General features: G+C 47.1%; 1 protein-coding gene across 2 annotated transcripts in view; it reads right to left on the reverse strand.

The window, feature by feature from the left end:
- Positions 1 to 768: 768 nt before the first annotated feature.
- Positions 769 to 25,113, reverse strand: part of DHX9 (DExH-box helicase 9) — a 43,960-nt gene continuing 19,615 nt past the window's right edge. For both annotated transcript variants that reach the window (XM_071564845.1, XM_071564838.1), the window contains 22 exons: positions 22,788 to 22,834; positions 21,688 to 21,821; positions 20,927 to 21,016; positions 20,670 to 20,831; positions 19,288 to 19,365; positions 18,774 to 18,965; positions 17,686 to 17,827; positions 16,631 to 16,713; positions 15,382 to 15,538; positions 15,106 to 15,206; positions 14,293 to 14,506; positions 14,005 to 14,099; positions 13,786 to 13,859; positions 13,023 to 13,175; positions 10,992 to 11,152; positions 8,411 to 8,522; positions 7,707 to 7,868; positions 7,478 to 7,605; positions 5,440 to 5,669; positions 3,530 to 3,645; positions 2,094 to 2,294; positions 769 to 1,203 (listed from right to left, as the gene is read on the reverse strand). In XM_071564845.1, the coding sequence (XP_071420946.1) occupies positions 960 to 1,203; positions 2,094 to 2,294; positions 3,530 to 3,645; positions 5,440 to 5,669; positions 7,478 to 7,605; positions 7,707 to 7,868; positions 8,411 to 8,522; positions 10,992 to 11,152; positions 13,023 to 13,175; positions 13,786 to 13,859; positions 14,005 to 14,099; positions 14,293 to 14,506; positions 15,106 to 15,206; positions 15,382 to 15,538; positions 16,631 to 16,713; positions 17,686 to 17,827; positions 18,774 to 18,965; positions 19,288 to 19,365; positions 20,670 to 20,831; positions 20,927 to 21,016; positions 21,688 to 21,821; positions 22,788 to 22,834 (3,076 nt within the window). In that variant the 3' untranslated portion in view covers positions 769 to 959. The remainder of the gene's footprint in view (positions 1,204 to 2,093; positions 2,295 to 3,529; positions 3,646 to 5,439; positions 5,670 to 7,477; positions 7,606 to 7,706; positions 7,869 to 8,410; positions 8,523 to 10,991; positions 11,153 to 13,022; positions 13,176 to 13,785; positions 13,860 to 14,004; positions 14,100 to 14,292; positions 14,507 to 15,105; positions 15,207 to 15,381; positions 15,539 to 16,630; positions 16,714 to 17,685; positions 17,828 to 18,773; positions 18,966 to 19,287; positions 19,366 to 20,669; positions 20,832 to 20,926; positions 21,017 to 21,687; positions 21,822 to 22,787; positions 22,835 to 25,113) is intronic.

A 25,113-nucleotide genomic window follows, 5' to 3' on the forward strand; every position in this document is an offset into this window, starting at 1 on the left:
CCTTTGGCTTTTAGCAGTTCTGAAGGAAGCAGCAGCGCTTCAGGCTCACCTGGCTTTTGAGAACTCTTGGTTAGAAATACAGCATATGTTGGACCTGCTTTAAACTTCACCCACCACCATCTCCCACACCCAGTAAGTGCAATTAATTATTGGTTCTGCAGTGGGATTACTGGGGAGATGGGAACACTGATCTGGTCAGACTCAGTATCTAACAGGGCTGGAAGGGTTTTTATCCCCCCTGTGTCACACACTCCTGTGAGCAGCAGGCAGCCAGCTGAGCTCCCACTGTCTGCAATCCACAGGCTGCAGTGGCAGTGCGTTCCCGTAAAAGAACTGCTCTCCTCCACATGGATGTGTTTGGGAGAAGCAATGGCAGTGAACACTGCCTTGGAGGAAGGGAAGAAGCAGAGACCAGCAGCATTACATCAGTCTTGGAGAAGGCATTTCATGCTCCCACACGCTCTGGATCAGCCAAAGAGCTCACCATGAAGGGTAACAGCATCCAGGAGGCCAGGGCTGCCTGCAAAGGAATGAAGTGCTGCCTGGCATGGTTGGAAAAACACTGCAGCAAGGCCTATTTGCACAGCTTATTAGACAGCAAAGAGAAATCCCCACTGAGCCCAAGCTGTAATTTGGAATCTGTTTGGCAGGGAACAGTTTTAGACACTGAAAAGGTTTCCTCAAAATGCTTCATATGTCCAACAACCACAATTAACAACAGAAGGCTTCAGAATCCAAACCCAAACACAAAATCAAACATATGGCGTATAAGTCTTTAAAAACAAACTCTTTATTAAGAATGAAATCATACAACTTGCAGGAAATTCCCTAAGGGCCTAATATATTACAGAGTTATACTGGTACTAAGGAACCAAAAGGGCAAACAGACTGGGAAGAGGAAGAAAGGAATTTGGAACGCCCTTTTGTTGATGTGGAAAGACTTCCCTGCACTTCCCTCTCTACCACCTGCCCGGGTCCCCGTAGCTGCCCCGGTAGCCCCCGCCCGCTCCCCGGTACCCTCCTCCTCCTCCTCCTCGGTAGCCGCCCCTGTAGGCTCCGCCGGGGTATCCTCGTCCTCCGGAGCGCCAGCTGGAGTAGCCGTAGCCGCCGTACCCTCTGCCTCGGGGGGGCCCTCCCCAGCCCCTGCTGCCACCGCCGTTGTCATAGCGAGTCATCTTGGGGGGCCGAGGGCCGTCCCCAAACCTGGCAACGACAAACAGCGCAGACTTGGTGCAACCTGACCAATTCCACTTCCTAAAGGTGACAGGAACTGCTGAGATCCTCAGTGAAGCCACCTCTGTTTTCTGTAACATAACACACTGAACCACAGCTGCATGTTTGAACCTTTTCCACTTCAGACATTTTCCTTTGCTTCAGAAGCAAGGCATGACAACAAGGGGCAATGGAGGGGTGCAAGCCCAGCCAAATGTTTGTTTCTAGGAATTGTATGGCCAGACTTTGCGAATGCAGATTTGGGCAGGGCTCTCCCCACGTGCCCTTCCAGCCTGTGCAGTGGATTGTTCAGGTGAGGCTCAGCGTGCACAGAACTGGCCCCACTGCTTAAGTCCCAAGGTCCATCTGCCACGGCCGAGCGAGCTTGGACAGTGACAGTGAAGTCCTCGGGACTGTCACAGCCCCCGGTACTGACCGGGCTGACCTCGCTGACCATCCGAGATCTGACGGGATGGGATGGCAGGGAGGCATTTAATGCCAGGGGATGGTCCCACTGAGACTCGAACTCAGGTCCTTGGGATTCAGAGTCCAGAGTGCTCCCCTTTACACCACGGAACTGCCCTATATTTCCAGAAATAGGTTTGTCCAAAGTAGATCTGGATTAGTTTTCCTTTAAAAGCCATTGTGTTTGGCAAGGGGTGATGACAACTTTTACTCCTGTGTCCTTCCTGTGGGAAGCGGCAGCGACCTACCTGCATCAGGCTCTGCAGGGGAGCATTTGCCAAGGTCATGGGTCCAATCCCCTGTGTGGGCCATTGACTTGAGAGCTGGACTCGATGACCCCTGTGGGTCCCTTCCAGCTCAGAATAGTCTGTGATTCTGAGCTTTGCACACTCTGAACCCCGAGCTGCGGCACTCACCTGGTGCTGGCAGCCACGAGCGCCATGCCGGCGGCTGCGGGCCGGGACAGCTGCCGGATGACGCTCAGCATGCGCTCCTGTGCCGGGTCCAGCTGCCGCACCACGCCGGGGTCCTTGGTCACGGCCACCACCAGCGCCTCCATGGCGGCGCGCAGGGCTGTGACACAGGCGGCCGCCGTGTGCGGCATCCTCAGCTTGATCCTGCGGCACAGAGCGCGTGTCACAGACACCCCGACCTTTCACCAACCCACAGACCTACTCTGATGTTCTAATTGCTCATCTGTGATGTTCTGATTTGTCAAGGAAGGGGCATGGAATTCAGCAGGAAGACTGGAAGGATCCCTAACATTTGACATTGCTAAAATATAACTGTTCTTCTGCCCAAATTTGCCCTTGAAATAAGCAAAGGGCCACGGAGATGCTCTGAGGGTGGAGCCCCCCTGCTCTGGAGACAGGCTGGGACAGCTGCTCAGGCTGGAGAAGAAAAGGCTCCAGGGAGAGCTGAGAGCCCCTTCCAGTGCCTAAAGGGACTTAGAAAAAGCAGGGAGAGGGTCTTTTTATGTGGGCAGATAGTTATAGGACAAGGTGGAACAGTATCAGTCTGCCAGGGGGCAGGGTTAGATGGGATATTGGGAAGAAATCATTCCCTGTGATGACGTCCAGGCTCTGGCACAGGGTGCCCAGCAAAGCTGTGCCTGCCCCATCCCTGGGAGTGTCCAAGGCCAGGCTGGATGGGGCTTGGAGCAATAAGGATAGTGGAAGGTGTCCACTTGAGATGAGCTTTAAAGTCCCTTCCAACCCAAACCATTCTGTAATTCTATCATTCTATTCTATTCAAATATGTAACCTCCTGTATCAAAACAGAAAGATACAAAAATATAAAGTGAACAAAAACATGAGAGCCCAAGATTTTGAAAGCTCCAGACCACCCCAAAAATGTGAGTGAATTAAGCATTTCTTTGCCTCCATTTCACTGACCAAGGGGAAAAAGAACAAAAAGACACCCAGATGGCATTTGGTCCTGGCCATAAAATTTACACTGCCAGAGGCAATCACTGTTCTTCTTCTCAAGCTGTTTCTAAGACTTGAAAACAAGGTTTCCTCAGCCTCTGTCTGAAGAGGAGGTCCCAAACACATAGTACCTTTTGTTTACCTTCCAGCTAAAGAGGAAAACAGCAGTTTTTATGGGAACTGCCAGGTGTCCTGTTTTCAGTTTAAGCTGATAATCTGCATGGAACAGGACTCCAATGAGCCCTTCCCTTCCTCATGGGAAGCAAAGGTGATGCCTTCCCAACACACCCGTGGTGCAGGGCCTGCTCCAGGGCCCCTGTCCCATGGACAGTCGTGTCTGTGTCTGGAACTAGCTGAGCTTTATGGTCCCTTCCAACCCAAACCATTCCATGACTCGTGATTCCAAGCACCAAGGTGGTCCATACCAGTCATCCACCAGAATGAGCTCCCCATCCGACGTGACCTTCTTGGAGGCAAAGAGGAGCAGCTGCAGGGGGCTCACCAAGGTCATGGTTTTGGCAGAGATGGCTCGTGTGCGAATCTGCAGGAGAAGGAGGAACACAACTCTTGAGATGGAAAACAGATCCTTACCTTCCTGTGGACACTGAAACTGCAGTGTTGTAAAAAACCCAAACCAAAACAGCACACCAGAATATCTATAATGCCAGGAGATTACTAGAGCATGTGCACGTAACAAATTTAATGTCAGGCTGATATTTACAGGTTTCTGAACTGGCTCGTGTGAAAAAAAACACCAAAACCCAACAGCTATTTAAAAATACTCATTTTCCATGTCTGCAGTTATGCAGCTGTGGTTTTACAAGAGCCATCTCATGCTTTGCCAGCCTAAAAATGACCAAGGGCCAGCTGAATTATCTTCCAACCTTTAGCATTGCTGTGAAGAAAAGCTGCTTCAGTGGAGTCCCACTCGTGTCAGCCTGGCTTCCCATCTTATGGAAACAAGAGCTTAAGCTTGAACTTGAAGTGAGCACTTGGATTTCTGACCCGAGCCAGAGATAATAGCCCTGGCTCCTCGGCTCCTGCCCCTCATTTTGAAGAGGAACAGAAGGGCAGCACTTCAGATTTCAGGCTCCCACCCTGACAGCTCCTCTCTCACTCCTTTCACACAGCAGAACCTGTTGTATTTGTTTGTCCTCAGGGTGATCTGCTCCTACCTGAAGTTACCACACATACTCAAAAGAGAGAAACTTCCAGAATAAAGCTTGTGGCAAAGAAATAGCCAGTGCAGAGCAGTGAAGTTGCAGGTGAGACAGAGGATGCCAAATGCAGCAGCAAAGGGACAACCACACCTTTCAGCAGGCACCTGCTGGGCAGGGAGAGAGCTGCACACAAACCCTCCCTGCCCACCAGCCTCACCCAGCTGCAATCTTGGCCGCTGTTCAGCCCCCATCTTAGTCACCCTTCACTGCCATGTGTGTTTTGGTTTAACAAAGCAGAGCTTCTGGAGCTCCAAAGTCTTTTGGTGTTTTCAGGGAAGCTCATTTCGAGAGATGGTCAAGGTGGACTGAAGGTCTGACCTCATGGGATCCTGAGATGAAGAGTGAAGAGAGGCAAAGCCCCATCACAGCTCTAAGCTATGGATGTGGGAATCCAGATTATCAAAACAAGACCCCAGCCAGTGCCCAAAGGGTTTAAAATTCCATTTATTACCAAACACAAAAGCATTGCTTTTGTTTGCTCCTTGAAAGAGGGGTGAGCAGGAGCAGCTGCGTTCATGGAAGCCACCACTGGAGCATGGGAGGGCTCAGGGGTTTCAGTGGCCATGCACGGTACGTGCTGAGGACACCAGATCCATGGGAGGGAGGAACACGTCATGGACACCTTGGAGAAACCATCCTGGGTTTGTAAGAGATGCCTGGGAAATGGAACTGCCCTCAGGAGATGGCAAACTACCTACAGGCCAGAACAGGAACACCCCACTGCCACATTCCATGATCCTGTTTAATCCCTGCATTCCTAAGTAGCAGAAATGACAAGGGCAAAAATTCCCCAGTGCCAATTAGCATGGAAGAGCTCCTAAAACAAACTCTGAAAGAAGAAGATGATTTAGAGATCTCTCTATGATCTGGCTGTTGTCACAAAACTCACAGGTACCTTCTATTGAATGTGATTGACTGGAAGTCAGTGAGAGGCTGAGTGACACCAGGACCACATAAAGTTCACTTTCAGAGAAGAAAATCAACCAGCAAGCAAACCCTCCCCAAAAAACACACTAAATATTGCACAGCCAGCTTTTTTCTTATGGCTTCTCTAACAAAAAGAGCCTCATGAACAATCTGGCAGCATGTGATCAAGAACAAACCCAAACCTTTACCTTTTCTCCAAAAACGAAGAAGGGTGATGGGTATTTGATGTCCTGGCTGCTGAAAGGGCAGTTGACAGATGATTTGTGGATGAGAGCGTTGTGCCCCTCAGTGGTGAGAATCTTCCTCTTCTCCTTGTGGTAGCAGACATTGGGGTAGACCCCAAATGCCAGCAGGGAGATTACGACATCCAGGTTGTTATCTGGGCCAGTGTTGTTGAACGGCTGAATCATCAAACATTCTGTTGGCAGAGAACAGAGAGTGGCTCAAATCCACAGCTCACCTAGGAGAGCACAGCAGAGCTGCTCAGGACCCTGGCTCAGTGCAGAGCTGCTCAGGACCCTGGCTCAGTGCAGAGCTGCTCAGGACCCTGGCTCAGTGCAGAGCTGCTCAGGACCCTGGCTCAGTGCAGAGCTGCTCAGGACCCTGGCTCAGTGCAGAGCTGCTCAGGACCCTGGCTCAGTGCAGAGCTGCTCAGGACCCTGGCTCAGTGCAGAGCTGTTTAGGACCCTGGCTCAATGCAGAGCTGCTCAGGACCCTGGCTCAATGCAGAGCTGCTCAGGACCCTGGCTCAGTGCAGAGCTGCTCAGGACCCTGGCTCAGTGCAGAGCTGCTCAGGACCCTGGCTCAATGCAGAGCTGCTCAGGACCCTGGCTCAATGCAGAGCTGCTCAGGACCCTGGCTCAATGCAGAGCTGTTTAGGACCCTGGCTCAGTGCAGAGCTGCTCAGGATCCTGGCTCAGTGCAGAGCTGTTTAGGATCCTGGCTCAATGCAGAGCTGCTCAGGACCCTGGCTCAGTGCAGAGCTGTTTAGGACCCTGGCTCAATGCAGAGCTGCTCAGGACCCTGGCTCAATGCAGAGCTGCTCAGGACCCTGGCTCAATGCAGAGCTGCTCAGGACCCTGGCTCAATGCAGAGCTGCTCAGGACCCTGGCTCAATGCAGAGCTGCTCAGGACCCTGGCTCAATGCAGAGCTGCTCAGGACCCTGGCTCAATGCAGAGCTGCTCAGGACCCTCGATCAGTGCAGAGCTGCTCAGGATCCTGGATCATTGTAGAGCTCTTTAGGATCCTGGATCAATGCATTTCCTGATTCAATCCACTGGTAGATGTGCATCTGCTCCCCAGTGACCTCTGCACTCAGAGCATTTCAGTTCTACATTCAATTTTTAATTTCTTAACAGACAGCAAAAAGCTGAAAAATACTAGAAGGAGGTATTTTTCTCTCCCAAACTCTTCATAAACAAGGAGAGAGGGGTTTGCCCAGAATGTGCCGTACCCCAGAGTGTTTACTGTCATTTGTTTTGGAGACAGAGCTTTGGAGGGAGGTCAGAATGGATACTTTTATTAGTTTATTTGTTACAAACCTCCCCAGAGTCTCTGGTGGCTTGTTTTCAGGTCATCTTGCCCAGAAAGAAAGTTAAGGATAAATGCAGCAGTGATCCTAGCAGTATGAGAAAAAAATTAAAGGAATTTAAAGAAAAAAAAAGAAAAGAAAAAGAAGGGGAGATAAACATCTGCTAAATCCAGCCAGACAAAGCATGTCACTGAGCTCCTCAGCAACATCAGGCAAATTCAGAACCTGATCAAGTTTAAGAATTTTATTGTATTTTTTCCTAGGAAATGGAGTAATTTGGCACCCTGCAGCACATCCCTCCTGCAGCAGGAGTCACAGGGCCCATAACACTGCTCAGCTCACACAGACTCCCTGCTAAGGCCAGTGGACAGGGGGAGGACAGCACAGCACATTCTGGAGATGCAACAAGTGAAGGAGAAAGAAAATCAGGGAGGGAACACTAAGGCCAACTGCTTAATTGATTTTCAGTCCTGCAGCCCTAACCTCCAAAATCTCCCTGTGCTGCACCAGAGCCAGCACAGCCCCTCTGTTTTAGGAGACAGCACTGAAATTCCACCTGAATGCAGCTGTAAAAGCTTTATGGCAAATGGACAAACCCCTCTGTGCTTGTGTGCTCAGCACAGACTGCCCTGGTTATTTATCACCTCAGAAAGGGAAATGCAGTTATTAAATTGCTATGTGCAAACAGAATCACCTTCAGGGAAGCCACAACTAGTAAGTATGTCTTTCAGCTGCACTTTTGCTTCCCAAGTCATTCTAAGGGTGGCCATGCTGAGTCTTTTGTGCTCACAGAACCTTTTCTCTGCCTCTTCACCACCCATCCTGAAAAACAAACAGAGGGAATTACAAGTCTGGTCAAGGAAGGGAAAGCTCCCACTGTGTTCCCCATAACATCCCACCAGCTGCTGAGCCAGACAACCCACCTGGCATCATCCCAGGCCTGGAAGACAGAGAGCAAAGCGACGTGATCGGAGTACCTGGTGCCAGCAAAGTTCCTGTGCACGTACCCCAGGCGTTTGCCCTCGCTGATGAAGGGCTCGGGGAAACAGGTGGCTGCAGAGATGGTGCACACAGCATCTCCCACGCTGAAAGGAACCACCAAAGGCATCAGGATCACCCAGTTCTTGCTGCCAGCACCTGCTGCAGGCTGCTGATGGCAGTGCAGCTTCTCTGCTGGAGACCTGACTAATCTGGCCCTTATCTGACAGAGTTCTTCACTGAAACACTTCTCTGGAAGTGGATGTGAAATCAGGTCTATCTTCCCTCCCCTCCTCCACATCCATACACCATCTGCTTCTGGTGCCATCACAATGGCAAAGAACAGGTTTCTGCTAAAGCAAAACCTGGGGATTCATTTTTCTCCTTATCTCAGTGTGAAACTCCATATCTCCCCACCTCTAGCTCACTGTTATACTGAATTCATAAATATTCACGCTCCGCTGGTCTCTTGCAGTTAACTCAGTTCCATGACTCCTTCTCTCCCTACACTGGAAGTTATTTCTCCTCTCCCCAGCTGCAGCACTCACTGCTCATCTAGATATGCTCTTTTTTCTCACACACAGAGCATGCCAAGAGGCTCAGGAACTCAGAGAAACAAGAACAAGACCACTGACATTACTGAACTTACTAAAAAATACAGCCCATGATCATCATCTTGCCCAGACGAGGCTCGATGGGAAGCTTGGCCAGGATTCTTCCAAGAGGTGTCAACTCATCGTTGGAATCCAGGGCATCAAGCTCTGAAACAAGATCCCTTGTTATCAAAGAGGGTTAGCTAATCCCTTAGGTAAGAAATTCAGAGTTTTAATAAGTGTATTTCAATGGAACTCCACCTGTACTTACGTTTAATGTTGTTTACAATATTGCCAACCTGACTTTCAAAACTGGTCTGAGGTCAGATAAATTTTACTTTGGCTTTACAGATGTTTCACTACCTCCTCCACAGCTAAAATAATCACTATTTAATTCACATACCTATTTTTCCATTCCTTTTTAGTTTGCTTCTGCACAAACCACCATTACACTGCTAAACTTCTTCAAGTCCCTGTCTTTGATCCAATCACAGCCAACTGTGGAGTCTTCACTGCCAAACCACAGAACCCTCTTCCTCAAAAGAAGACCACCACAAACTCTCACCTCCATGAGGATTTACCTGCCTTTCCCTCCTTCCACTACCTAAAAATTATCAACTAGTCATCCTCAAAACTATCAGAAGTTTGTTTATATTTAAAAAAAAGCTTTGTAGCCTCAGCAATTAAACTGGAAAGGAAACACATAAAGGACTCCTTTGCCACCATCAAATCCATTTTTCTTGGCATCTACTGAAGTCAAAAGCCTAAAGAACACTTTGAGGAATAACATCTCACCTTCCTGAAAATGTACTAGCAGTGCACCTGCACTGAAGTATCAGAGCCACCCAAGGAAGGGAGGCACTGCAGGAACAGCTGTGTGGTGTTAGACCTGAAAACATTTGCCTTTTCCCCCTGGCTCTGCACTTCTCATCTCCACAGTAAGAGAAGCACTAACAATTTTTAGAACAGAAAGTCATTAAATACATATCCCCAGCTGTGGTTTTCATTCTGGTCTCCCTCCTGTATTACAGGCAATGTAGGCTGGTCACACAACTTTTCCATAAAATCAGTAGTCAAACAGGTATTTCAGTTGATAAAAATCATAAGCAGTGCTTGTTTAGTGGCATTTGCAAGGTTTGCTGAGGTTTGACATCACTGCTTTACATCTAAAGCATAAATTTAAGGTTCATCCCTGCCCCATTTGATTAATATTCCAGGTAGCTCCTTGAAAAAAGTGGGGAGATAGCTCGACTCCCACCTCAGTTTCCCCTGTTTTTTATACAGATTTATAAACTGAAGTAATTAAATATCCAGTAAATCAGACCTTGGGTCAGTGAACTGTAGAAGCAGTAATTATACAATGAACTAGCAACCTCTGTTTTTCAGTGCTTTCACAGCAGCTTTGTGAATGCCTCAGGCACTGGGCTGAGTCTGTGTTGTACACAGCAGTGCCACAGCTGGAAAACAGGAAGCTGGAAGCTAACACAAGTTACTGGTAAAACACGAAAACAAGCCTCAAGTTTCTTAAAGGAATGACCCTCCACCTGGGAATTCAAGTATTTCTCCAGCTGCACAAGACACTGCCACCCACACGATCACAGAGTCATAGAATGGATTGGGTTGGAAAAGACCTCCCAGATCATCAAGTCCAACCCTTGGTCCAACTCCAGTCCCTTTACCAGATCATGGCACTCAGTGCCACGGCCAAGCTCAGTTGAAAAACCTCCAGGGATGGGGAATCCACCCCCTCTCTGGGCAGCCCATTCCAATGCCTGAGCACTCTCTCTGCAAAGAATTTCTTTCTGCTCTCCAACTTCAATTTCCCCTGGCAGAGCTTGAGCCCATCGTGCCCCCTTGTCCTATTGCTGAGTGCCTGGGAGAAGAGACCAACACCCACCTGGCCACAACTTCCCTTCAGGCAGTTCCAGACAGTGCTGAGCTCACCTCTGAGCCTCCTCTTCTCCAGGCTAAACACCCCCAGCTCCCTCAGCCTCTCCCCACAGCACTTGTGCTCCAGTCCCTTCTCCAGCCTCCTTGCTCTTCTCTGGCCCCGCTCCAGCCCCTCAATCTCTTGCCTCAACTGAGGGGCCCAGAACTGAACACAACACTCAAGGTGTGGCCTCCCCAAGGCAGAGTCCAGGGGAAGGGTCACTGCCCTGGGCCTGCTGGCCATGCTATTGTTGACCCAGGCCAGGATCCCATTGGCCTTCTTGGCCACCTGGGCACATTCTTGACTCCTGTTGAGCTTCCTGTCAATCAGGTCCCCTTCTGCCTGGCTGCTCTCCAGCCACTCTGTGGCCAGCCTGATGCCCCAGGGACACCTTGCTGTGTCTGGCAGCAGACACAGCCCAGCTGGGGCAGTGCAGCCCTGGTCAGTGAGCAGGTACAGGGCAAACCACAGGCACACCAGCAGGGACACCTTGCTGTGCCTGGCAGCACACACAGCCCAGCTGGGGCAGTGCAGCCCTGGTCAGTGAGCAGGTACAGGGCAAACCACAGGCACACCAGCAGGGACACCCTGCTGTGTCTGGCAGCAGACATGGCCCAGTAGGGGCGGTGCAGCCCTGGTCAGTGAGCTGCACACCATGGGCACAGCACCAGCACAGCTCAGTGCCAGCCCTGGGGCTCAGCAGGTACCTCTCAGCGTGCGCTCCGCTTCGATCACGGCGTCCAGCGGGGGCGGCTCGATGGCCTTGGCCAGGAACTGCCCGATGCCCCCCAGGCGCAGCAGTTTGATGCTCAGAGCGATCTCGTGGAGCTGCGTGCGGAACATCTCGGGGGTCATGTGAGTCTGGAGCCTGCAATGAGAGGAGAACAGGGAAGGGCACATGTCCCTGAGCACAGGCTTTGATCACCACAAGGGGTCAGTCACTCCACCAGCACAAACTGCAGACCTCCAAAGCAAACACTGTCCCCAAGCCAACCCGTGGCTCTCTTGGTGCTCCGGGAGCTGGGGCTCTTCTACCAGGAAATTCTGTGCCTCTCCATGCTCCTCTGGGCTAACTCTGCACTGTGAGTGCACACAGGGTGTAACCCTCACATCAGCACTGCCTGCTGTGGCTTCTGCCCTGAGCTGACCACACGGAGCCTGCATGGCTGGAGCCCAACTCCCAGCATGGCTGTGCCCACCCCACACTCATCCCTTACCATCGTCTCCTTCCCTGCTAAGGAAGCTCTTCCACTCCTGAGAGACAACCTGCTTGCAGCCCATCTTTTGTATGAGCACTTCTCTACCTGTCCTACCAACTCCAAACTGCCCACTCCCCTTGCATACTCCCCTTTGATCACTAAAGAGTATTTCTGCTCCGTGTCTTCCAAAGGTGTTTTCTGGCAGGAAAAAGACCTGATGGAAACACATAGAGCTCTTAAGTCTTTAGCACAGTGATCCTTTGTGATCCTTCAGCTTGCTGGTTGAAATATGGAGTCCAAGGAATGACTGCACTCAGCAACAGGCAGCTAGAAAAGGTTTCAAAACACCTTGAACAGATATCCAGGTTCAGCTGGCACCAGATTTAGGTGGTATCTCTCAAAAGATTATCTTCACAAGTCCACACACACTCTTTCCTAGGCACCATGGAACTAGTACCATATTCTTTCAAGGAAAGTTAACTTTAAAATCATGAAGTAGCTTAAAATCAGCTCACTGTCAAAAATAGTTGATAAAAATCACTGCACTGTACTCAACAGGAGATCTAAATGAGTTTGAGCAATTCAAGGAAAGCTTTTGATCAATTGATGCTTTCAGAAGTTACATAAAGTTGAACATCAAAACAGAGTTATGCTCTAACAGCCAGAGAAAGGGGCACTGGAACTTTCATGAGAGAGATCAAACAGGGAGTGTAACAGCTGTGTAGACTTTTCCAACCAGCAAAGAGACTTCCATGGCTCTTGGCAGAGAGGAGAGGTCAAAAGTTTCAGCTGCAGGGAAGGTGCTTGAGCAGCATGAAGGGGCTTCCTGGCCATGGAATAGGGATGAAAAGCAACAGCTGCTGTCCCTGCTTTTTGCCACTTCCATGACAGAGTTGCCTGTTATGTGGAGATGCAGGTCCCCCCCATGACAGCAGGCACACTAGAGCCTCATCCTGATTACAAACTTCTTTCCTGACTTGCCTCAACTCCCAAGCAGTATTACTTTACCCCTGAGAGGTTCTGCAGGTTGCAGGGAAGCTCTTAATTACCAAAATCATCAACTCTTTATCCACCTCATACTATGGGTAAAAGTATCAACATCTGTACATTTGTTTCAAGACAAAGCGCTGCGATATTTCAGTGAGAACTGACATCACACATCATAGGACAAGGGGGCACGATGGGCTCAAGCTCTGCCAGGGGAAATTGGAGAGCAGAAAAAACTTCTTTGCAGAGAGAGTGCTCAGGCATTGGAATGGGCTGCCCAGAGAGGGGGTGGATTCCCCATCCCTGGAGGTTTTTAAACTGAGATTGGCCGTGGCACTGAGTGCCATGATCTGGTAAAGGGACTGGAGTTGGACCAAGGGTTGGACTTGATGATCTCAGAGGTCTTTTCCAACCCAATCCATTCTACGACACTATTCTATGATCTCCTCTCTGTGCTTTCTGCAGCCATTCCCCCAGTGTGACCAGAGGCAGCACCCAACAGTTGTGGGAGAAGCCTCTGGGGGTGTTTGCCCCTGTGAAGCACAGCCTCACCTGTCAAAGCGAGCTCTGCTGCACAGGTGGAAGCAGAACCCAGCACGCACGCGCCCCGCTCGGCCTTTGCGCTGCTCCAGGTTGGTTTTGGATGCCCAGACCGTGGCATAGTTTGTCATGTTGTTGTGAGCGGTGAACAGCTTCACTTTTTGCCTGTTTCAGGAAAAAAAACCACTTCAGAACTTCACCTATCAGTTATTTTATTGCTTGCAATGACACTGCTTTTAAGAAGCCTGCCACCTCGTCTGAGCAGCTGAGCTTTGGCTAGTTGGGCATGGATGTGGAGGCTACAGCATCACTCTTTATAAAGCACTGCCCCAAGCCACACAGAATGATGGCCTCACAACTGTCCCCAGAGCTTAAAACTCTCATGAATCCATGAGCTCCCTGTGTGCACTTTGCTCAGAGAACACACACAGCAAGGCAGGATCTGTAAGAGACCATAAAAATCTTCCTCTTTTCCATCAGCCAGACACTGAGGGTTTGTAATACTCATTTGGCAGATGGCACCCCCCAAATCAGTGTGGAGACCCACTGCCACCTCCCATGAATAGTGCCAGCAGACCAGCCCAGCCCACGGAGATGCCAGCGTGGTGTGTCACTGCACTGACCAGCTGAAGACAATGCTAATTTGTCCTGAGTTGGAGGCCTCAAGCTCAGCCCTGGGAGCACAGGAACACAAGGCACTTCTGTGTGCTCCCAAAACCCTTTCTGCATTCCCAAAGCAGGATTTCCAAAACAAAAAGCTGCTTCATGAACTCACTTGCAGGAGTCAATAACAAAGACCACGTCGTTGATGGTAATGCTGGTCTCGGCAATGCTGGTGGATAAAATAACCTATAAAAACAGGAATTGCAAAGTGACATCATTGGGTCTGAAATAGCTGAGGATGGACAGCAAGATAAATGACACAACTTGTATTGAAAAAGTCAGCAATGCATTCCAAGCCCAGCAGAACTGCAGGCAGAGAAGGGGCCCTTACTTTGGTCACTCCTGGAGGCACAGGATCAAACACTCGACGCTGTTCTTCCAGAGGGATTTGGGAATGCAGAGGTAAAATCCTGTACTGCTGGACTCCTGCAACAGCAATACAAGGAGGTTGGCAGCTACTGCTATGGGAATCTCATTTCTTCTTTGCACAACACAAAAATTTCTGCCCATTCCCTTTCACAACAAATTGGCTCCCTAAGCCTCCCATGCAACTCCCATCTTCACACAGCCAGTAGTTTCCTCTGGAAAACATGAAATATAATAAAACAGCTGCTTGTACCAAAGCGTGGGTTCATTTCTAGATGTTTCTGCATTGTATAGATCAAATTCCAGCCAGGTAAGAAAACAAGGACAGCTCCTGGGACATTCAGAGTCTTGATATAAATCAGCAGGGCCTCAATGAGCTCAAAAGAGGTTTCTCTTTCGCTCAGCTGAGCCATGGAGTGCTTTGTTTCTGGGCCATATTCATCACTGCAAATAAGGTTGCAATTCGCCTACAAAAAAAGAAAAGAAATCACATAAATTAATTTACTCAAACTGCAGAGTCTGGCTGGCCAGGCAAACAGGAAAAAGAGACACGTGGGTAGTTGCCTCTCAAGAAAAACTGGCCATTTTTTAAAGATTTCAAGTAACTGGACTGAACAGAAGTTTCAAACCTACAAATTAAAAGCTGTCAAAGTGACAGTTCTTGACAATGTATTGTCAGTGGGTATTGACAATATCAACTGCAAGCAAAGAAGGGAGAGAGTCTAAATTTTCACCCTGAAAAGGTATCACCAAGCTCATGTTTCACTGTTCCTTCTTCCAAGGTCACCAATATCTTTTCATTTGCAAAAGCACTTCAGTTCTAGCTTTAAAGAGAAGTAGATTGACAAAATATGAGAGCTTGAGCTTCAATGAAAAAGAAACTCTTCAGTTTAGAAGGGCAATGGGAAAATTCAGTTGTACAGCTGAAGTTAACAGCAATCTCAGGTACTAAAACCAGGAAAGCTGCTACAAGTGGTTTAGTTCAGCAATGCCAAATGAATTACACTTGAGTTAGAGTCCTAACTGGCACTTGTTCCATTTGTCATAATGAAAAGGTCAAACATACATCATCATCTTCAGCACTTTCTTCATCCTTCTCTTTCTTCTTCTTCTCCCTTGGTGGAGGAACAAACTGAGTCATTTGAATACAATCTTCCAGAAAATAATCTGCAAGGACAGACAGGTGATCAGGACTGACTGCCAGAAACCTGCGTAAGGGAACATAATTCTTCTCATCATCTCTCCAGAGTCTCCTGATATAATTGAGGTGTTTCAGAGCATGAAGCCAAGACTGATAAAATACAGAGCAAAGCAGTTCCTGGAAGTGCCAGCAATGATTTACCTTGGACAGGAAAGGTTCTGCCGTAGACCTCGATGATGGGGCAGTTGAAGAAATATTCACAGAACATGCTGGTGTCGATGGTGGCAGACATGAGGACAACCCTGATTTCAGGGTAGGCCTGAATGACGTCCCTCAGCACCACCAGAAGGAAGTCAGTCTGCACAGGAGGAGAATAAAAGGATCATTGACTTCCTACCCATAAAAAACAGTATCTTCCCAAGAGACCAGAAGGAACTACACAGACAAACACATTTACTGAACAGGAGTTTTACTGGACAAGAGAAGCAACAAATAGCATAAAAACTTTCTATAACCAGAAACAGTTGTCAGTGCTTTATTTTAAAACTACTGCAATTCCTGGGGTAAGTGAATGTTAGGATTTCCAGTGTAAAGAAGGATTACTCTTTTCTCTGAAAACAGTCTGCTTCATTCCTAACAACACATTATGACCTCAGGTCTTTACAAACTTGGTTTACTTGTAAAGGAAGCATAGTCCATAAAATAAATAAAAATTACTCAGTGCAGGTGCATGTGAAGTTTATAGTTCTGCTTTAACATGATATTTATTTTGTTTTTCCATGCAGTTAGGCAGGCCCTTAATGCCACGGGTATAACTCCTATCTCAGTCAAAACTTCAAAACCTGTATTTTACATCATTAACATAAAAATAATTGATGAAGAGGAAAATGAGTGTTGCGATTCCATCCAAATGAAACCCCAAATTCTGCCCAAACAAGCCTAAATATGCTGTTAGAACTTTGTGTTTTCTCTCACTCTTGGTGTGGCAAAGCTGAGAACTATACAGAACAATCAAGGGCACAGAAAATGTTTCTTAAATGACATTCAATTCTAGTCCTAATTCTGTTGCACGTTCTGTAAAGTATCAGCAGTAAAACAACACTGTCAGTAGGAGGAGCACTCCAAAGTGACAGTGACATTCAGGGTGCTCCCCCACTTGGACAGGATGTGTTTGTACTGTGGTGTTCTGTTCTCCAGAGAGCACCAGGACACAGGAGATGCTACCAGGAAAAAAGCCAGAGGGCAGCAAGGAACAACAAGTCCTTGCTCTGCTAATCGGGTAAGGAGTTAATTAAGAGTTTCTAATAACCTTACTGGACATGAATAACTGACATGTGTGTCCCTTAGAAAGACACGGTTTCCTCTCACATGTTGGCTACTACACACAAACATGTACAGAAGCTGAAGAGAAGCACAGACAGATCAGGACTGCCATCAGCAGCTCACTCACATTAATGTCTCTCTCATGGATCTCATCAACGATAACATGACTAATGCCACGGATCCCAGTCTCCACCTTCCTCAGAAGAACACCTAAAAAAGTCACAGCAAGTCAATGTTCCTGTAACAGATCAATCTTCTCCCTCTCAGTCCCTAGTCTGAAAATCAGGAAGTGTGCAGGCTGCCCAGGCCCTTCTCCAAGCCCATCTGTAACAGCCATGCTTTCATCTGCACAAAGGACAGCAAGGGCATGAAGCTTTACCACCTGAGAGACTCCACCTTTCCCACCCAATGCTGCTTCCCCTTCTCTTTTAATGACAATCAAATGGCAATTTTATCTCTTCATGGGATTACTTCTGTGTGCCATCAGGCCTGTATTACCAGACTTGTGAACAACAGTATTAATCTTACTTTGCACAGCAGCACAACTGCAAACTTCTATCCAAAAAAACCCTTTCAGCCTTTGAAACGGCTTCTTAGAAATTATAACCCAACCATGTCCCTGCTTTTGCTGTTAACTCAGAGCCCAGACTGTGAGGATAAAAAAGGTTTCTGAGTTAGGAAGGTTTTGAGGTTGCAGGCTAGGCCTTGTAGCTAGCACCTTTTAGTAGAGATGAGAACACTGAAACTTAATTAGCCTTGTGAGAAAAACCAGCAGGCTGGCAAAACCAATATGAGATAAGAAGGTTTCGAGAGAAGCAGGCATGAGAAAAAGAATGTGGAGGAGATAAATTTTTCACACAAAAAAGAATATCTGGGCAGAAAGAAACATCCAATTAGAAGCTGTAATAAAGTTTAGACACTGTGATACAACCTATAGAACTTGGCTATGGGTAGGATTTTACAATATATATTGTGTAACTTGTAGATAGAGTGTATCTTTTTATTCTTTTTGCCTGCTTGTCTTTTTTCTCTTTTTCTTCCTTCATGAAGTGATTTAATAAACTATCTCGTGTGTGACACCTGCGAGCTGTGTCCCCTCCTCTTTGGCCGCCACGCCCTAGAGCCATTTCCCCACCCCAGCCCCACAGTAAGGAGGTGCAGAGGTGCTGGAGCAGCACAGACCCACGGTGCAGAAGAGGATGCTGGCGTGTGGCCGCGGCAGCACGGACTCGAAGCGCACGCTGTAGCCACAGCTCTGCCCCAGCTGCTCGCCCCGCTCGTAGGACACGCGCTCGGCCACGGACACGGCGCTGATCCGGCGTGGCTGGGGGGAAACGTTCCACAGCTTAGAGAGGAGCTTAGACACGTTCATCACATCACACTGAGAGCCACACACCTGCAGCATGGACATCTGTATGTCCTGTCCTAAGATTTCCTCATGGAGTAATCATTAAACATCAGCGTCTCTAACAGCACACGTTCTTCTGAAATGGTTAATTACACACAGTGGGGGAATATAGAGTCATAGAATCATAGAATCAGTTGGGTTGGAAAAGACCTCTGAGATTGTCAAGTCCAACCCTTGGTCCAACTCCAGACCCTTTACCAGATCATGGCACTCAGTGCCACGGCCAATCTCAGCTGAAAAACCTCCAGGGATGGGGAATCCACCCCCTCTCTGGGCAGCCCATTCCAATCCCTGAGCACTCTCTCTGCAAAGAAGTTTTTTCTGCTTTCCAATTTCCCCTGGCAGAGCTTGAGCCCATCGTGCCCCCTTGTCCTATTGCTGAGTGCCTGGGAGAAGAGACCAACCCCCACCTGGCCAGAACTTCCCTTCAGGTATATATGAGGATAGATGGGAACTATCAGCTGGCATTCACCAACTTTTTCCCCTGTCTGCTGGGAAGTTTTCATCTGGGCAAGGTACAAACCAGATTATCCAAACTGAAGATCTATGAAAGAGTAACATTTGAAATGAAAACTTGCACAGTGCTGAGGTTTCTCCTACTTGTATTACAGGAGAGAAACCTTTATGAACAATGTCCTGCAATAATAATCAGATTCCTCAACACATCCTTCAACCATTTAAGGCCAGGTTGGATGGAGCTTGGAGCAACCTGGGATAGTGGAAGGTGTCCCTGCTTATGGCAGGGGGTGGAATGAGATGAGCTCTAAGATCCCTTCCAACCAAACCACTCAGGATTGTGTGATTTTAGCCCAATTAACACTCTGATATCCCCCACAGGACTGCACTGCTCACACAGCCCCACCTGTGTCACCACAATGTTGCACTCGGCAGCGCGGTTGGTTCTGATGAATTCATCCAGGATGTACTGGGGCACTTGGGTGGTTTTGCCACAGCCAGTGGCCCCACGGATGACAACAACAGAGTTGTGATGGATTGCATTCAGAATTTCACTCTCAAAATTCTTCAAAGGTAAGGCCTCTCTCTCTTCTTGGATCTGGAAAAAAAAAACAGTACATGTCCAAAATCTCCAAAAATCAACCTGTTCTGCTCCACACCCAAACTGTGTCTCACTTTTCTACACTTTTCCCTTACCCAAAGGAAAAAGTGTAGAAGAACAGATCATAGTTTTTAATTTTTCCTGGCACAGCACAACACATCCCCACATCATCCCCCCAGAACATCCAGCCCTTCTGAAAACACGGTGTGTATTTCTGCACAAGGCCAGCCTTACACACCTTGTATACATTATATTCAACTCTTTCTGAACAAAAAAAGAGACTAGTGCAGGCACACCATGTGACAGGAAGCAGACTCACCCTCTGCAACTCCTGATCCTGCTCCAGGCGGTACATGAAATCACTTTTCAGATCCGTGCTTATTTGCTCTGGAGAGAGCTGCAAGAACAACACATTGTTTGGAGGCTTTCTGACTCCTTGCCTACGTCATAACTTCAATATCAAAGCAGCCACTCCAACATAATGATCCCAAATATCATCATTTTCTGTGTAACTCCCTGAAATCAGTTACACCCATGAGCTATTTAATGTCACTCATTCCAGCATGTTAAAATTAAACGTTCATCCTCAAAGAAGTTTCTCAAAAAGATCCAAAACACTAAAAAAGAACAATTGTTTAAATTTAAACAGTTTAACTGCTTCAAACACATACTCCATTCAGCAGGAAACCAGTGAGATGATCAGGCAGGAGTTTTTAATGTAAGGAATAAACTAACATAAGCACAAAACCTTCCACAGAACAGCAGCTGAAAAGTGAGCAGAGAGGGAGGTTCATCAAGCAACTTCTGTATTTCAACTATGAAAGAGTTGCAAAGAAATTCCAATTTGTTACCAAAGGGCAAATTGCTTTTGCTGCAAGTAGATTAGTGCACCACGACTAGCACAGAGAAATCCTGATGAGACTTGAACCCAGCTCAGTTTGCAACGTCCACACACACACTGATTATGTGTTTAAAAAACACCACTCAAATCTGCATCAGTCTCATATTTTTTGGAAGTCAATATGTAATGATCAATGTTAAATTAATGTAACTTATGGGGAAAAAGCTCCCATAGAATAAAGTAATAAATTATTGTTTTGGCCATAAGCACTCTGGTTCTCTGTTGTAGGAAACTCAATTTCCTGTTCTGAGAGTTGTTTCTGACCAGGCTACACCACTCAGACCAAATGACCCTCTGAATTTGGCAACCCAGTAATTTGTCCCTTCTCCCTCATTCCATCATGCCACATTCTTGCTTTTCATTTGTTCTGCTGAATGGGACTAGAACTGACAAAAAATAAGCAAGTTGGCTGATTGTGTAGTGACACTTGGCTTGGAGCAGTTTCTCCTCCCAGAAAAAAAGTCCTAGCATGGAAATACAGGGAAAAGAAGCTTGGGAATTATAAATGAGCTTACCTGGTAATTTCAATTATAAACATTGTATGGGTTGCACAATAGGAAGTAAAAAGTGAAGGAAAGCAGTGAATTGGGACACTTCTGACACTGCTGCTCAAGACATAGCAAGGCATAAAGTAAACACAAAGAATTCCCTGCCTCCTGGTCAATAAGGGAAGAAATTTTATCAGTGGACTGTTTTCTCTGTTGGAGTAGATCATACTTTGAATCCTGGGCAGAAAAAGCATTTAGAAGTTCTGGAAGCATGGGGAAAACAATCAATAAATCATTTTTAAGCTATCTTACGTTTGCCAGAGGCCCCTCATCAATGTTGCAGCCAGTCCAGGGGTTCCAGTTGGAATGGGGTGGTGACCAGGGAACAACTCCCGCAGGATTTTGCCTCTGCGACGGCTCGAAATGGGCCAGCTTTCCAACAGTGATCAGAACTGGATTACTGGGATCTTCAGGCTACAGATCCAAAAGCAGAGTGGACAAAGACAGCAGAATGTATTGAAGGGGCAGGTGTGAGGTTACACACGGGGGTATCCCAGCCACACACTCACCGGAGGCACAGTCTCCAGGCACAGCTCCCGCACAGTCCTCTGCAGCTGATTCTCTAAGTCAGGAGACAGTGACACCTCATAGGGTTCCAACTAGGAAATATTTAAAAACTACATGTCAAAATACACAACCAGACAGCCATTGGAAGCCACAACTGTGGGCTGAACCATCCAACAGTTCCTTGTGAAACGAGGCCAAAGTGTGTCATCAGTTCAAAATTCACATCCTTGAAATGTTTCGGTGCTTTTCATCCAATTAAAATCTGTAGATTATTTTTAAATATTTGAGTTTCATTTCAGGGGGAACACATTCTCAAAGTTGTTACCAAATACCTAAAAAATACATATTACAAAATACCTAAATACATGTTACCAAATACCTAAATAATACAAATACATATTATTTGGAGGGGGTGTATTCATGGATATTTGAATACTCAGAAAATGCTCACGTGCTCACTGAATCCAAACAGCTGAGCATAAACAGAAATATTTAAGCTTGTAGGAAAATTCTACTGGAAACAGCATTTATTACAAATACTATTTCATCTAATAGGATGTAAAATAACTTACTGCTCCATGCACATATACATGAAGTTACATTTCTGATCCAAATCACTGGCCAGAACAGAAACAGTTGGTAAACTAAAGAATCGAAGTTATTAACTTGTAAGATGTTGCAAATGGAGAGCAAACTAACTCACTCATGTTTATGAGTGTTACAAAATGACAGCAGTAACTCCTGCCCCTCCTGCCACACTCACCGACTCCCCTTTCTTCTTTGTCTGCCCAGAGTAAGGCTCGATGACCCCCAGGTGGTAGAGCTGCCTGACCAGGGACAGGGCACAGGACTGCGCTGCCAGCTTTTTGTTGGATCCGTGCTCGCGGCTGCAGATCCCTGCGCACACAGAGGGCAGGGCTGAGCACCTGAGCACTCAGGCAGCTGCCACAGAACACACTACTCTGAAATGAGCTCTCTGTACACACAGGTGAGTTTCCAAGCTTGATAAATCCAGAGCTCCAACACAAAATCACCAGTCACACTGGCTGAGGGGTGTTACTTACTGACACTCCTGAGAAGTTTTTCTGCATTTGGTGTGTGTGGTTATCCAATACCACCCAGCAGCATCACACAAAGGATCCCTCACCTGTTATGGGTTTAGCCAGGTAGGCCTAAGTTTAAATTTCAGGGTAGGCCTGGGCCTGTCAGCTGACTTGAACTGGGCTGAGCTGACAGCTGACTTCTAGCCAGTAGCACTGTATTCCATACCATATTTCTGATATCATCTCAAAGGGGTAAGAGCCAGTGTGGGAGTGGGTTGGTCAGTTCCTTCCCAGCTGTGGTCACAGTAGGACACACCGAGCCGTCCCAGGAGGGATGGGGAGGCCCAGGCCCAGCACCAGCTCACCACCATGTTATCTTAGGGAAGTAAAATGTTTGTTCTTAGTCTTTCTGCTTAAATAAGTCTCTCTGGGGATTAAGTTCTCTGGAGTGATTTGTAGTTAAAATGGTGAGATTTGTGTTTACTGGGAACTGGGAAGTTATTACTTGTTATTTCTAACTTGTCTAAGTGTCTGTTATATTGCAGTTACTCTTTTCATTTTCTCTTTTCTGTATAAATATATATAGTTAGTTTAAGCACAAACCTAGTTTGAAGGGTTTTTTCCCTTTCCTCCCTTTTCTCAGAGGGGGGAGGGAAGCTCTGACATCTGTGTTGGGCAGTTGGCATTTTGCCAGCTCAGCCCAGGACACTCACCTCTGGAAGTGGCTCCAACACATAACTATGACAGTCTGTACCCACAAATATTCCTCTACACCAACACCCATCTCTTGCTAAGTTATAAACTAAATAGGAACACGTACTTCTGCACAGCTGCTTCACATAAATGCTCATTTCTGCATAAAAGCTCCTGCAAGAGAAAGAACACAAAGGTACAATTACCAATAGCTGACACTGCAAAAATATTCACTCTTGGCTGTATTTCTAGGCAAAGACATCTCTGTCCTCAGTCAGAAACTGTCAACTCATCAATGACCAAGGTAAAATATTACTGCTTTTAGTCCCTTTGACCCCCAGCTGGTTGGTAACACACCTGCCATCAACAGAACCAGCAGATTTGACAAGAAGTCCTGCAAATGCCACTGTTCAGCATTGAAAATTAAAGGCACATTATTAGGAAATATGCTCTGAACTGTCCAAGCTTAAGGCAACAATTATAAAGCAGGAAGGCTGTCAGTGTAACATTAATGTGCTTCCCACTGTACCATTAAGTGTATTCCACATTAGTGATTAGATAATCTAATCACAAGACTGTTAGATTAGATCTAATCACTAATCACACCAGTGACTAGATACTACTATAACACTAGTGACCCACAGCAGCCTGTGGTTAACAACCCAGATGCAACATTTAATACAGCTGCCCTGCTTTTTGCCACACATTTGGCCAGCTCAGAGCACAGCCAAAACCAAACCAGGCCATGTAGTTAAACTTCCCTGCACAGGAGGAGACAGGATACCTGAATTTGGAGGAATTTCCCTGATTACATACCCTGGGAACAGCAGACCTTTAACTTACTGAGTTACTTGCTACTTGAGCAACAGTTACTCAAGGTAACTCTACATAGCAAACATAATAGTTTGCTGAGCAGGCATGAACTAGTTCATTTAAAGGTTAATAATAATCAGAGAATCATAGGATCAGGGAATGGTTTGGGTTGGAAGGGACCTTAAAGACTATCTTGTTCCTCCCCCTACCATGGGCAGGGACACCTCCCACCATCCCAGGGTGCTCCAAGCCCTGTCCAACCTGGCCTGGGACACTCCCAGGGATGGGGCAGTCACAGATTCTCTGCCCAACTTGTGCCAGGGCCTGCCCACCCTCCGAGTAACAAATTTAGGTTAAAAGGAAAAAATAATCCTCAACAGAGGAGGATGGAAACCTGACCCGTGTTTTGAAGAATCACAGGCCTAAGCCTGTATGTGCCAAATGAAAAATTAAAGCCAAATTCTTCTAAGACAAGATTTAAACTGGCAATTGTGACTCAAGACATATAACTGGGCTTTATTGGACTAGGATGCTCTTTGGAAACTAGGCCCTGGCACTTGCAGCTGTGTCCTTCATTTCTTGCTGCAAACAAACAATAGAGAAGGTTAAGGGAGTGATTTAAACCTCAGGTTAGAGCTCCTTCCTGTGCTAGCAGCAAACTGACCTTCAGGCACAGTGGCTTCGGGGCTGGAAGGCCACTGGCTCTCAGGGACACAACGGCCACCTAAGACACCGATGACAGTATGTTTCTCAGCCAGGCCTACAGTCAGCATTCAATCTCATTCTCCTCCACCTGAGGGGAGAACAGCAACACCAGAAATCAGTTTGCAGCAGGATCCCAGTGATGCCCTAGCCCAGCTCAGCCGCCCCTGGGAGCCCACACACATCTGGGGTGTCACTGCAGCAGCAACAGGAGGCAAAGGCATCCCACACTTCCATGGAATCCCAGCACGGAGCAGCTGCATCCCATCCCTTCATACTGAGTTCATGCTTTGTGCTTTAGGAAAGCCAAGTTTGTGCTTACAACTTATACCCTCCTGTCATAATTAAAGTCTCTGAATCCAAATTTCCCAGCTATTACTGAGTTCTTAGACCATGAATATGATTAACTGACCACAAATGTCTGACAGCAAGGCTGACATGTCTGGTATAATTCTGTTATAATTAATATCTCTGATTATTACTTCAAAAGCCCAAAACCAGACTGGCAAGATGCATGGCAACTGGTATTTCTTAAAAAGAACCCCTATCTAAACTATATTACTGTTCTCAAAACTCCAAAACCACCTGAAATTATCCCTCTCCTGTAACACAGACCAAAGGGATTAAATCCAACAATTTGCTCCCTCTTAACAAGCCCTAGAACACATCAGGATTGTTTCATGTCTATTAGATGTTACAGCAGGTGGTGAATTCCCCCTTCTGCCATTCCATCCAGGGAAACTCACACCACCTTCCCAGGATAAACAGGAATCTCTGAAACGCCCTCTGGAAGAACAACAGCCAGGCTGAGAAACATACTGTCATCTGTCACCATCTCCCTCTGCTCAGGACTACATGAACTGAAAAACTGTGGGGTTAAAGCTTCTACCTGCACAGGGTGTAACAAAAGGAGCTGCACAAACATCCCCTAAGCTACA

The sequence above is a fragment of the Pithys albifrons genome, chromosome 10, assembly GCF_047495875.1.
Source record: "Pithys albifrons albifrons isolate INPA30051 chromosome 10, PitAlb_v1, whole genome shotgun sequence".
NCBI lineage: Eukaryota > Metazoa > Chordata > Aves > Passeriformes > Thamnophilidae > Pithys > Pithys albifrons.